The sequence below is a fragment of the Neopelma chrysocephalum genome, unplaced genomic scaffold (assembly GCF_003984885.1).
Source record: "Neopelma chrysocephalum unplaced genomic scaffold, ASM398488v2 Primary Assembly neopelma1_96327, whole genome shotgun sequence".
Taxonomy (NCBI): domain Eukaryota; kingdom Metazoa; phylum Chordata; class Aves; order Passeriformes; family Pipridae; genus Neopelma; species Neopelma chrysocephalum.
Window position 1 is genome coordinate 7,620 of NW_020924975.1, and position 13,067 is coordinate 20,686.

Sequence of the window (13,067 nt, forward strand, 5' to 3'; positions counted from 1 at the left end):
GGGAGATTTGGGGAGTTTTCCTTGAGTTTGGGTTGGTTGAGTTTTGGGGGGGTTTGGTTGAGTTTGGTTGGGTGAATTCTGGTGAATTTTCCTTGAGTTTCTGTTGACTTTTGGTTGAGTTTCTATTGAGTTTTCAATGAGTTTGGTTGAGTTTGGTGAAGTTTGGCTGAGTTTCCTTGAGTTTTGTCGAGTTGAGTTTTTGTTGAGGTTTCCATTGAGTTTGGTGAAGTTTGGTTGAGTTTCCTTGAGTTTCTAATGAGTTTGATTGAGTTTGGAGAAGTTTAGTTGAGTTTCCTTGAATTTTATTGAGTTTCCATTTAGAGTTTCTGTTGAGTTTGGTGAAGTTTGCCTGAGTTTCTGTTGAGTTTTGTTGAGTTGAGTTTCCAATGAGTTTGGTTGAGTTTGGTAAAGTTTGGTTGCGTTTCAGTTGAGTTTTGTTGTGTTTCTATTGAGTTTTCGTTGAGTTTGGTTGACTTTGGTTGACTTTGGTTGCGTTTCCTTGAGTTTCCTTGAATTTTTGTTGACTTTCGTTGACTTTCACTGGGTGATTTCCGTTGAGTCCCGTCACATCCCCCTTCTCTGACCTCCCTCCCCGTCTCCGTTGCCGCAGCTCCACGGGCAGGAGCCCTCCGGGAACCCGCTGAGCGCGGAGCCGAGCCAACCGCCGGCCAGCGTGGACCTGGACTTCCTGGAGGATGACATCCTGGGCTCCCCCTCGGGCGCCGGCGCCGGCGCCGAGCAGCCGTGCGACATCCTCCAGCAGAGCCTGCAGGAGGCCAACATCACCGAGCAGACCCTGGAGGCCGAGGCCGAGCTGGACCTGGGCTCCTTCCAGCTGCCGGCCCTGCAGCCCGTGGTGCAGGCGCCCGACGGGACCCCCCAGATCTTCTCCGGCGCCGCCGGCGCCGCCGACCTGCTGGGCCTCCAACCGCCCGCCGTGCTGGCCCACCAGGCCCTGGTGCAGCAGCCGGTGGGCGCCGACGTGGTCAACAAGGCCATCAGCGTCCAGCCCTTCCTGCAGCAGGTGGGGCTGGGCAACGTCACCATCCAACCCCTGCCCAACCTGCCCGGGCTGCCCAACGGGAGCCCCGGCGGCGCTCTGGGCATCGGGCCCATCCAGGTGGTGGGCCAGCAGGTGATGGCCATCAACCAGCCGGCGGCGCCGCAGCTGTTGGCCAAACCGGCGCCGGTGGCGGCCGTGGGCGGTTACATCGCTCAGCCCGAGGCGGCGGCGGCGGCGTCGCAGGCCGGGGCCGGCCTGGTCATCCAGAAGAGCCTCCCGGCCGTGGCCACCACCGCCCTGAACGGCAACTCGGTGTTCGGCGGCGTGGCCTCGCCGGCGGCGCCGCCGCAGCCCCTGGCCGTCACCTCGGGCCTGGGCGGCTCCCTGGTGCCGGCGCCCAACGTCATCATCCACCGCACGCCCACGCCCATCCAGCCCAAACCCGCCGGCGTCCTCCAGCAGAAGCTCTACCAGATCACGCCCAAGCCCTTCGCCCCCAACAACGCGCTGGCGCTGCCCGGCGACGCCCAGGCCAAGCCCCAGCAGAACCTGACCTTCATGGCCGGCAAGGCCGCGCCCAACGTGGTGCTCTCGGGCTTCCCCCCCAACGTCTTCAAGCCGCCGCCGCCCCAACCGGCGCCGGCCGCGGCGGCGACGGCGGCGCTGGGCAAGTCCATGAGCGTCCACGTGCTCAACCAGGGCGGCAGCATCGTCATCCCGGCGCAGCACTTCCAGGGCCAGAACCAGTTCCTGCTGCCGGGGCAGTTGGCCGGAGCCTCGGCCGTGCAGCTGCCGCAGCCGCTCTCGGCGCTGCCGGCCAACGTGGGCGGCCAGATCCTGGCGGCCTCGCACGGCGCCGGCATCATCGCCGGCCAGGGCGCCGCCGGCGCCGCCGCCGCCGCCCAGCTCATCGCCAACCAGGCGCTGCCGGCGCAGATCCTCACCAACCAGAACCTGGCCGGGCAGCTCAACCTCGGGCAAGTGCTGACGTCGCCCAACGCCCACGGCACCGCCCACATCCTGTCGGCGCCCATCCAGCTCCAACCGGGCCAGGTGGGGCAGCCGGCGCTCTTCCAGATGCCGGTGTCGCTGGCGGGGACGTTGCCCAGCCAGAGCCAGGCGGCGGCGGCGGCGCCCACGGTGATCCAAGGGGTGACGTTGGCCAACCAGGTGATGCTCAACGCCGGTGACGGGTTGGGAGCCGCCGTCAGCATCCAGGCGGCCCCCGGCGCCGCCCCCGGCGCCAGCCCCAGCCCCGGCGCCGACCCGGCCTCCGTCCTCACCGTCCAACCCGCCGCGCCCGCGGCGGCGGCGCCGCTGCAGCTCAACGTGCCGGCGGCGGCCGGGGGGAACTCCCAGCCCAGCCCGGGGCTCGCCGGAAGCCCCGAGAAGATCCTGTTGGGCCCCGCGGCCGCGCCCGGCGCCGTCCTGGGCCAGGAGTCCATGCAGATGTTCCTGCAGCAGGTGAGGGGCCTCTGCCCAGCGTTTATGGGGGGGGATTCCGGCCTCGGAGATGTCGGAGGGGCCCCGCGCCCGGGTGGGGGTCGCGGGCGAGTTGGGAGGTTGGGTTGGGGTTGGGGTTGAGTTGACGTCGAGTTGCCGTTGACCTTGACGTTGATGTTGAGATTGAAATTGGGGTTGGGGTTGAGTTTGAGTTGAGGTTGAGTTTGGGGTTGACTTGAGGTTGGGCTTGACGTTGACATTGAGGTTGAAATTGGGTTGGGTTGATGAGGTTGAGTTGGGGTTGGGTTGGGGTTGAGTTGAGTTGAGGTTGATGTTGAGTTGGGGTTGGGTTGAGGTTGAGTTTGAGGTGGACCTTGAGGTTGGAGTTGGGTTGATGTTGAGGTTGAGTTGGGTTAAGTTTGATGTTGAGTTGGGTTGTTTGACATTGAGTTGGGGTTGAGTTGGGTTGGGTTGACATTGACCTTGAGGTCGAGTTGGGGTTGAGTTGAGGTTGAGTTGAGTTGACCTTGAGGTTGAGTTGGGTTGATATTGAGGTTGGGTCGACGTTGTGTTGAGGTTGAGGTCGGAGTTGGGTTGACGTTGGGGTTGGGTTGAGTTGATGTTGAGTTTGAGTTGGGGTGGAGTTGGATTGACGTCGATGTTGGGTTGACGTTGACATTGAATTGAGGTTGAGGTTGAGTTGGTTGACGTTGATGTTGCCATTGAGTTGACGTTGATGTTGAGTTGAGATTGAGGTTGAGTTGAGGTTGAGTTGGGCTGACGTTGATGTTGGGTTGACATTGACATTGAGTTGAGATTGAGATTGAGTTGAGGTTGAGTTGGGTTGACGTCGATGTTGCCATTGAGTTGACGTTGATGTTGAGATTGAGATTGAGTTGAGGTTGACATTGAGTTGCCGTTGAGTTGGGATTGAGTTGGTGTTGAGGTTGAGTTTTGATTAAGACTGAAGATGAGTTGACGTTGAGTTGAGATTGAGTTGAGTTGACCTTGATGTTGGGTTGATATTGGCGTTGACTTGAGGTTGAGGTTGAGTTGGGTTGATGTCAATGTTGCCGTTGAGTTAGGATTGAGTTACTGTTGACATTAAGTTGAGCTTGAGGTTGACATTGGGTTGACATTGAGTTGTGATTGAGGGTGACGTTGGGTTGACGTTGAGTTGAGGTTGAGATTGAGTTGGGTTGACATTGGGTTGACGTTGAGTTGCCGTTGAATTGGGGTTGACTTGCTGTTGCCATTGAGTTGACGTTGGGTTGAGCTTGAGGTTGAAGTTGGGTTGAGGTTGACTTAAGGTTGAGTTGAGGTTGAAGGTGGGTTGACGTTGAGTTGTCTTTGAGTTGACATTGAGTTGCCGTTGAGTTGGGATTGAGTTGGTGTTGACATCAAGTTGAGCTTGAGGTTGACGTTGGGTTGACGTTGAGTTGATGTTGAGGTTGAAATTGGGTTGACGTTGAGTTGGGATTGAGTTGATGTTGAGGTTGAGTTGGGTTGACGTTGAGTTGACATTGAGTTGAGGTTGAGCTGAGGTTGAGTTTGAGTTGTGTTGACATTGACTTGACATTGTTGAGTTTTGAGGGTTCGTTCCGGGCGTTTCCGCCCCGGGAGCGGCTCCGTTGTCGCTCTTCCCACAGATTTGGGATTTTCCCACTGGATTTGGGGGGTTTGTCCTTCCAATCCAACGGGGGGGAAGGGGCCGCTCCGTGCCCGCATTTCCCGCATTCCCAGTGGAATTTTCTGGTCATTCCCAGCGGGATTTTTCCCGGATGATCCCAAATCCATGGGAATTTTGGTGGGATCGGGGCACGGCGGCTCCTGGTTTTCCTGGCCGGGAAAAATCCCTTTTCCTGCTGGAAAAACGGCCCCGGGAATGCGGGAGAACGACCTGGGAAGGGAAAACTGGGATCCAGGGGTGGAAAAACAGGATCCAGGGGCAGAAAACCAGGATCCAGAGGTGGAAAACCGGGATCCAGGGGTGGAAAACTGGGATCCAGGGGCGGAAAACCGGGATTCAGGGGTGGAAAACCGGGATCCAGGGGCAGAAAACCAGGATCCAGCAGGGCAAAAACAGGGATCCAGCAGAAAACTGGGATCCAGGAGCGAAAAAAACCAGGAATCCAGCAGTGGAAAACCGGGATTCAGGGGCGGAAAACCAGGATCCTGCAGCAGAAAACTGGGATCCGGCGGCGGAAAAGTGGGATCTGGGATGGGATTCCTGCAATTCCAACATTCCCTTTTTGCCCTGATCCCGCCTAAATCCCTCCCCGGGATCCGGTTTTCCCGCTGGATCCGTCCCCGAACTTCCCGGGAATGGGAGGAACCTCCCGGAATTCGTCGGATTTTGGGGGAATTTTGTCGCTTCCAGGCCCCAAATCCGGGATTTTTCCAGCCCTTTTCCCTTCCAATTGTCCCAATTCCCAGTTTCCCGCCCTGGGCTGGAGCCGGGGGGGGGGTTGGATCCCCCCCTCATTCCCGTTTTTCCGACTGTTCCCGGCTTTTCCCGCTCGCTTTGGCTTCACTAACCCTGGAAGCTGCTGCTTTTCCTGCTTTCCCTGCGCTCCCGGGACCCCTTGGATCCCAAAATTCCCGGGTTTTCCCCTCCCAAATCCCTCGGGATCATCGGCAGGCCCATTCCTGACGCCGGGAATTCCGGAAAAGCCCCGGGAATTTGGGAAAAACCCTGGGAAATCCTCCCTGGGGGGGTTTGAATCCATCCAAAAAAAGAGGCAAAAAAACCAGGAACGGGGGAATTTTTTGGGAAGCAAAGCGGGAAATGGGATTTTTTGGGGTTTGGAGTTGATTCCAACCTGGAGCCGCTTCCTTGGGAATTCCCAGCTGGAGCCTCCCGGGGTTTTCCCTTCTCCTGCTGCCCAAAAACCCCCGGAAAAGTGGGATTCGAGGCAGGTTTGGGATCCAGAGGGGCGGGGGGGGGGGGGAGTTTTCCCTGGATTTGGGATGGAATTGGGATCCGAAGGGTCCCCAGGGGGGGAGTTTAGGACCCCCCAGAGTGGGGGTTTCCCGGGATAATCCAATCCTGGAGTCACTCCTGGATAATTTCCTCTTGGAATTGCATTTGGAGCCACTTTGGGAATCCACAGGTGGATCCTTGGGTGGTTTTCCTTCATTTTATTCCAAAAACTGTCCTAATTGATGGATTTGGGATGGATTTGGGGCTCCAAGGGGTCCTGGGGGGGGGTTATCCAGGTTTTTCCCGGGATAATCCAATCCTGGAGCCGCTTTTGGAGCCACTTTGGGAATCCACAGGTGGATCTTTGGGTGGTTTTCCTTCATTTTTATTCCCAAAAACTCCCCAATTGATGGATTTGGGATGGATTTGGGACTCCAAAAGGTCCTGGAGGGAATTCAGGGCCCTTCCAGTGGGATTTTCCCAGGATAATCCACTTTTGGAGCCACTTTGGGAATCCACAGGTGGATCTTTGGGTGGTTTTCCTTCATTTTTATTCCCAAAACTGGGAATAAAACTCTGTAATTGATGGATTTGGGATGGATTTGGGGCTCCAGAGGGTCCTGGGGGGGGTTACCCAGGCCCTCCCATGGGTTTTTCTCGGGATAATCCAATCCTGGAGCCGCTTTTGGAGCCACTTTGGGAATCCACAGGTGGATCCTGGGGTGGTTTTCCTTCATTTTTATTCCCAAAACCCCTCCAATTGATGGATTTGGGATAGATGGGATTCCAGAGGGGTCTTGGGGGGGGTTATCCCAGTTTTTCCCGGGATAATTCAATCCTGGAGCTGTATTTGGAGCCACTTTGGGAATGAATTCTTGGGTGGTTTTCCTTCATTTTTATCCCAAAAACCTTCCTAATTGATGGATGTGGGATGGATTTGGGGCTCCAAGGGGTCCTGGGGAGGGGGTTTATCCAGGTTTTTCCCGGGATTTCACCCTTTCCCCCCCCCCCTTTCCCCTCTGGACTAACCTTGTGCCTGTTTTCCTTTGTGTGTTGCAGCCGAAGCTCCCGGGAACGGGAACGGGATCGGGAACGTCCCCCGGGGACCCCCCGGCCCTTCCCGCCGCCCCCCCCATCCCATCCCAGCTCCCATCCCAAATCCCCACCCAAATCCCGACCCAAATCCCGGCTCAGCTCCCGCCCCGCCCCCCTTCCCAACCCCAACCCCTTTCCCGCCCCCCTTCCCGACCCCATTCCCGACCCCCTTCCCAACCCCGGCCGCCCTCGGAGCCGCCCCCCCCGCGCTCCTGCACCCCCCAGAATTCCCAGAATTCCCAGGCTTCCCAAAATCCCCAAAGCCTCTTCGGCATCCCGGAATCCTCTTCCTCCTCCTCCGCCCCCACGGAGCTGCAGCAGCATTCCCAGTCCCCCCATTTCCCGGGAATCCCGCTGGGATCTGGGAAAAACCCCCCCTTGCATCTCCTGCCGGGGGCTTTCCAGCCCATTCCCAACCCCATTCCCAATCCCAATCCCAATCCTGCTCCTCCTCCTCCTCCTCCTCCTCCTCCTCCTCCTGCTCCGCCGAAGCCCGGCCTGGAAAGGTTCCAGCAGGTAAATCCCACCGGGAATTCCCGGGAAAACGGGAATGAGACACGTTCCCCCTTATCCCAACCTCCCCCCCGTCCGGTGGATCCCGGAATATCCCCTGATCCCGTTGTTTTCCAGGAGTTTTGGGAGGGAATTTGGGGAGTTTCTCGGTTCTCCCAAATCCTTGGAAAAGGTGTTGGAAAGGCGGGAATTGGAAGCGCGATCCCGTTTTTCCAGGGAAAAAAACCCTCTTCCCAAATTTCAGTTTGGCTTCAAATCCCACTGGATTTGGGATTTTGGGGGGTCGGTTGTTGGATCCCACTGGACTTGGGGTGTTTAGGAACCGGATCCCACTGGATTTGGGGCATCCAGGGACTGGATCCCGCTGGATTTGGGATTTTGGGGGGGTCGGTTGTTGGATCCCACTGGACTTGGGGTGTTTAGGAACTGGATCCCACTGGATTTGGGGCATTCAGGGACTGAATCCTGCTGGATTTGGGACGTTCAGGATCTGAATCCCATGGATTTGGGATGTCCAGGAACCGAATCCCACTGGATTTCGGATTTTTCTTGGGATTTGGGTGTCGAAACCCCCCAGATTTGGGATTTTAGGGGGATTCGGGTGTCGCATCCCACCTGATTTGGGGGTTTGATGTCTCTGGATTTGGGAATTAGGGAAGATCATGGTTATCAAATATTTCTGGTTTCGGAGTCGTTCTTGGGATCTGGGGGTTTGATTCCTCTGGATTTGAGATTTACGGGAATCCTGGTGTCAAATCCCTCTGGATTTGGGATTTCGGGGGGATTCTGGTGCCAAATTCCTTTGGATTTGGGGTCGTTCTTGGGATCTGAGGATTTGATTTCCCTGGATTGGGGATTTAGGGGTCGGGATCGTTCTTGGGATTGGGGTGTTGGATCCCTCTGGATTTGGGTTTTCCAGGGTTCTCCCGGCTCCGTTTCCCCTCAGATTTGGGAATTTTGGGGGGATCCTGGTGCCAAATCCCTTTGGATTTGGGGTCGTTCTTGGGATCTGAGGGTTTGATTCCTCTGGATTGGGGATTTCGGGGTCGGGATCGTTCTTGGGATTGGGGTGTTGGATTTCTTTGGATTTGGGATTTGTTTTGGGATCTGAGGGTTTGATCCCTCTGGATTTGGGATTTTGGGGTCAGGATCATTCTTGGGATCTGGGGGTTGGATCCCTTTGGATTTGGGGGTTTTTTTTGAGATCTGAGAGTTTGATTCCTCTGGGTTTGGGATTTCTCTTGGGATCTGGGGGTTTGATTCCTCGGGATTTGGGGGTTTCCGGGGCTCTCCCGGCTCCGTTTCCCCTCGGATTTGGGAATTCTGGGGAGATCCTGGTGCCAGATTCCTCTGGGTTTGGGATTTAAGGGGAATCCTGGTGCCAAATCCCTCTGGGTTGGGGGGTTTTTTTTGGGATCCGGGCGTTTGGTCCCTCTGGATTTGGGGTTTCCGGGGGCTCTCCCAGCTCCGTTTCCCGCGGGATTTGGGAATTGTGGGGCCGTTGTGATCTGGGGGTGTGTCTGTTCCCGTTCCAGGTCCCTCAGGGGTTGATCCTGCAGCCGAAGCCGCCCCCGTCCAGCCCCGGAACGTTCCCGGCTCCGGGCGGAGCCTCCGTCCTGGTCACGGCCACGCCCACGGCCCCGCCCGGCCCCGCCCACGGACCCGCCCCCGCCACGCCCAGTAACGCAGGTGGGAACGCAAAATCCCGGGAATTCCGGGAATTCCGGGGTCACGCAGCAGCCCAAAATCCCGGGATCCTGGAATTCCAGAGTCCCATGGCATTCCAACATCCTGGGATCCTGGAATTCCAGGGTCCCACGGCGTTCCAGAATCCTGGAATTCCAGGGTCTCACAGTAGCCCAAAATCCCGGAATCCTGGAGTTCCAGAGCATTCTGGAATCCTGGAATTCCAGGGTCACACAGCAGCCCAAAATCCTGGAATTCCAGGATCCCACAATGTCCTAGAATCCTGGAATTCCGGAGTCCCGCAGCGTTCTAAAATCACAGAATTCCGGAGTCCCACAGCATTCCCAAAATCCCGGGATCCTGGAATTCCAGGGTCACACAGCAGCCTAAAATCCTGGAATCTCAGAGTCCCACGGCAGCCCAAAGTCCTGGAATTCCAGAGTCCCACAATGTCCCAGAATCCTGGAATTCTGGAGTCCCACGGCATTCTAAAATCGTGGAATTCCAGAGTCTCACGGCATTCCCAAAATCCCAGAATCCTGGAATTCCAGAGTCCCAGAGCAACCCAACATCCCGGAATCCCGGGATGCTGGAACCCTGGAGTCCTGGAGTTTTGGAAAGCCAAAATCCCAAGTGTCCCGGAATCCTGGAATTCCGGAGTCCCAACGTGCCAGTGTCCCAAATCCCAGCATCCTAAATCCCGATATCCCAAATCCCAGCATCCCACCATCCCCGTATTCCAAATCCCAGTATCCCAAATCCCAATATTCCACCATCCCAGTATCCCAAACCCCAGTATCCGACATCCCAATATCCCAAATCCCAACATCCCGCCATCCCAATATTCCACCATCCCAATATCCCAAATCCCAATATCCAGTATCCCAACATCCCAGTATCCCAAATCCCAGCATCCAACATCCCAACATCCCAAATCCCAACATCCCACCATCCCAATATTCCACCATCCTAATCTCCCAAATCCCAGTATCCCAAATCCCAGTATCCCAAAATCCCAGTATCCCAAATCCCACTATCCCAACTCCCAGTTTCCCATCCTCCACTTGGGGAATCCCCCCGGAATTCCAACCCGGGCCCTTCCCTTATTCCCCCTCCTTCCCTCCAGCATTCCCGGGATCTCCCGGTTGGGAATCTCCAGAACTTTCCTGGATCTGACTCTTCCCATGATTTCCCAGACCAGAAATCTCTGGGATTTTCCTGGATGTGACCATTCCTGGGATTTCCTGGGCTGGGAATCCCCAGGATTTTCCTGGATCCGACCCTTCCCAGTCTGGGAATCTCCAGGATTTTCCCAGATCTGCCCCTTCCCAGCATTCCCGGGATGTCCCGGGCTGGGAATCTCCGGGACTTTCTGGGATCTGACCCTTCCCAGGCCGGGAATCTCCAGGATTTTCCCGGATCTGACCCTTCTCGGATTTCCCAGTCCCGGAATCTCCGGGATTTTCCTGGATCTGACCCTTCCCTGTGTTCCCTGTCCAGGTGCCCCCTCGGAGAGCAAACCCTTCTCCAGCATTCCCGGGATTTCCAGCGTCATTCCCGCCGGGAAAGGGGCCCCGGCTCCGGGCAAGGCCCCGACTCAGCAGCCCAACCAGGTGAGGGGGCGTTTTCCTGGGAATTCCTCCTCTTTTCCCAACTTTTCCCGCTCCTTTCCTGCTTTTCTCTCCTCTTTTCCCATTCCTTTCATTTATTTCCAATGTTTTTCCCCTGGTTTTCCCACTTTTTTTCCTCAATTTCCTGCTTTTTCGCCTTTTTTTCCAAGATTTCCTCCTTTTTTCCCAAGTTTTCTTTTTTTTCCCTCACTTTCCCCCTTTATTCCCACATTTCCCCCCTTTATCCCCCAGATTCCCTTCTCCAGATCCCAATTTTTAATTTTTTCCCCCCTTTTCCCATTTTTTTCCCAAGTTTTTTTTCCTATTTCCCATTTTCTCTCTCTTTTATCCCCAGGTTTCCCCATTTTTCTTCCCTTTTATCCTGAGTTTTTCCTGTTTATTCCCAATTTTTCCCATTTATTTCCAATTTTCTTCCTTTTTATTCCATTTTCTCCATTTTTTCTCCCTTTTATCCCTGGTTTTCCCTGTTTATTCCCAATTTTCCCCATTTATTCCCACTTTTCCCTCCCTTTTATCCCCAGTTTTCCCCATTTTTCCTTCCTTTTATCCCCAGTTTTCCCAATTTTTCTTTTCTTTTATTCCCAGTTTTCCCAATATATTCCCAATTTTCCTCCCTTTTATCCTCAGTTTTCCCCCTTTTTCCCTGTTTATCCCCACTTTTCCCTGTTTATTCCCAGTTTTTTCCCCCTCTCGGGCCTCTTCCCCCTTTCCCAGCCCCGGGAATTCCCGCGCTCATCCCGGTTTTCCCGGTTTTCCGCAGGCGAAGCCGGGTGGGATCAAAGGCCCCCCCCAGACCCCGGGGGGGGGGGAAGGGCCCCCAGACAATGGTGAGTCCCCAAATCCCGGGAATTTGCTCCCAAATCCTGGGAATTCGCCCCCAAATCCTGGGAATTTGCCCCCAAATTCTGGGAATTTGCCCCCAAATCCTGGGAATTCACCCCCAAATACCAGGAATTCAACCCCAAATCCTGGGAATTCGGCCCTAAATCTTGGGAATTTCCCCCCCCCCGCCCCAAATCTGGGAATTGTTCCAAGTGTCAGGAACTGCCCCCTAAATCCTGGGAATTCACCCCCAAATCCTGGGAATTTGGCCCTAAATCCCAGGGAAAGCTCTAAATCCTGTGAATTTGCCCCAAATCCCGGGAATTTTCCCCCGGAGAATTCACCCCAAACCTGGGAATGATCCCAAATCCTGGGAAACTCCCCCGAAATCCTGGGAATTCCTCTAAATCCTAAGAATCTCCCCCCACCCCCCCAGATCCTGGGAATCCCCAAATCCCGGGAATTGCCCCCAAATCTCAGGAATGACCCTCAAATCCTGGGAATGGCCCCCAAACACCGGGAATCACCCCCAAATCCTGGGAATTGCCCCCAAATCCTGGGAATCACCCCCAAATCCCGGGAATTGCCTCTAAATCCCAGGAATTGCCCCCAAATCCTGGGAATTGCCTCTAAATCCCGGGATTTCCCTCCTGTGTCCGCAGTTGGAGGGGCTGAAGAAGGCGCCGGCGCTGCAGCCCAGTAAGGAGGCCTGGTGAGTACTGGGAATACTGGGAATGCTGGGAACGCTCCAGGCTGGGAATTCCGGCCGGGAACGGGGCCGGGAGCCGGGAATTCCGTCCCCATTTAGGCAGGAAATGGGGAATTTTGGGGGAAAATTGGGGGTTTTGCCCCCATTGATGCCAGAAATAGGGAATTTTGTCCACGTTGGTGCCGGAAATCTGGGAATTTTGTGGGAAATTTGGGATTCCTGTCAACATTACTTCCAGAAACGGGGAATTTTGTTTTTGTTGATGTGGGAAATCTGGGAATTTTGAGGGATATTTGGGATTATTTCTCCCCGTTGATGCCAGAAACAGGGATTTTTGTCCCTGTTGACGTGGGAAATCTGGGAATTTTGTGGAAAATCTGGGAATTTTGCCGCCATTTTTGCTGGAAACATGGGATTTTGTCCCCGTTTCTGTTGAAAACAGGGAATTCCATCCCCCTGGACACCAAAAATGAGGAATTTTGTCCCTGTTGATGCTATAAATGGGGAATTCTGTCCCTGTCGATGCGGGAAATCTGGGAATTTTGTGGAAAATTTGGGATTTTTGCAGGAAATTTGGGATTTTTGTCCCCGTTGATGCCAGAAACGGGGAGTTTTGTCCCCATCGACGTGAGAAATCTGGGAATTTTGTGGGAAATTTGGGATTTTTTGTCACTGTTCATGTCAGAAACAGGGAATTCCGTCCCCACTTGTTCTGCAAATTGGGAATTCTGTCCAGGAATGCATAAAAAGATCTGGGAATTCCACGGGCAGTGACACCGGGAAAGGGGGAATTTTGTCCTTGTGGGCGCCGGGAAGGGGGAATTCCGTCCCTAATTTGGGAATTGCATCCCGAATCCCAACCGCAGCCTCCTGGAGCAGCTGCACAAGCACCAGGGCTCGGTGCTGCACCCGGAATTCCGGACCCGCTTCCGCTCCGTGGGCGACGCCCTGAGGAGGCTCCTCCCCTACCACGTCTACCAGGGGATGCTCCCGGCGGAATCCGAGTGCCAGAGGGGTGAGAGAGGCTGGGAATGATGGGAGAGCGGGGCTGGGAATGGCGGGATAACGGGATAACGGGGCTGGGAATGGCGGGAGAGTGGGATAACAGGGGTCTTTCCCATTCCCATTCCCGTTCCCATTCCCAGGGTGAGTCCAGCCATTCCCATTCCCATTTCCTATTCCTGTTATCCCAGGGTGACTCCGACCATTCCCATTCCTATTCCCATTCCCATTCCTGTTCCC

General features: G+C 55.4%; 1 protein-coding gene across 1 annotated transcript in view; it reads left to right on the plus strand.

Moving 5' to 3' along the window:
- The window catches only part of LOC113981257 (BRD4-interacting chromatin-remodeling complex-associated protein-like), a gene marked incomplete at its 3' end in the record, with an annotated part of 15,927 nt that extends 3,087 nt beyond the window's left edge, over positions 1–12,840 (plus strand). Inside the window, exons 4-9 of the mRNA XM_027708565.1 lie at positions 611–2,467; positions 8,513–8,666; positions 10,213–10,276; positions 11,055–11,121; positions 11,779–11,828; positions 12,692–12,840. Of these exons, the coding sequence (XP_027564366.1) occupies positions 611–2,467; positions 8,513–8,666; positions 10,213–10,276; positions 11,055–11,121; positions 11,779–11,828; positions 12,692–12,840 (2,341 nt within the window). The remainder of the gene's footprint in view (positions 1–610; positions 2,468–8,512; positions 8,667–10,212; positions 10,277–11,054; positions 11,122–11,778; positions 11,829–12,691) is intronic.
- Positions 12,841–13,067: the final 227 nt, after the last annotated feature.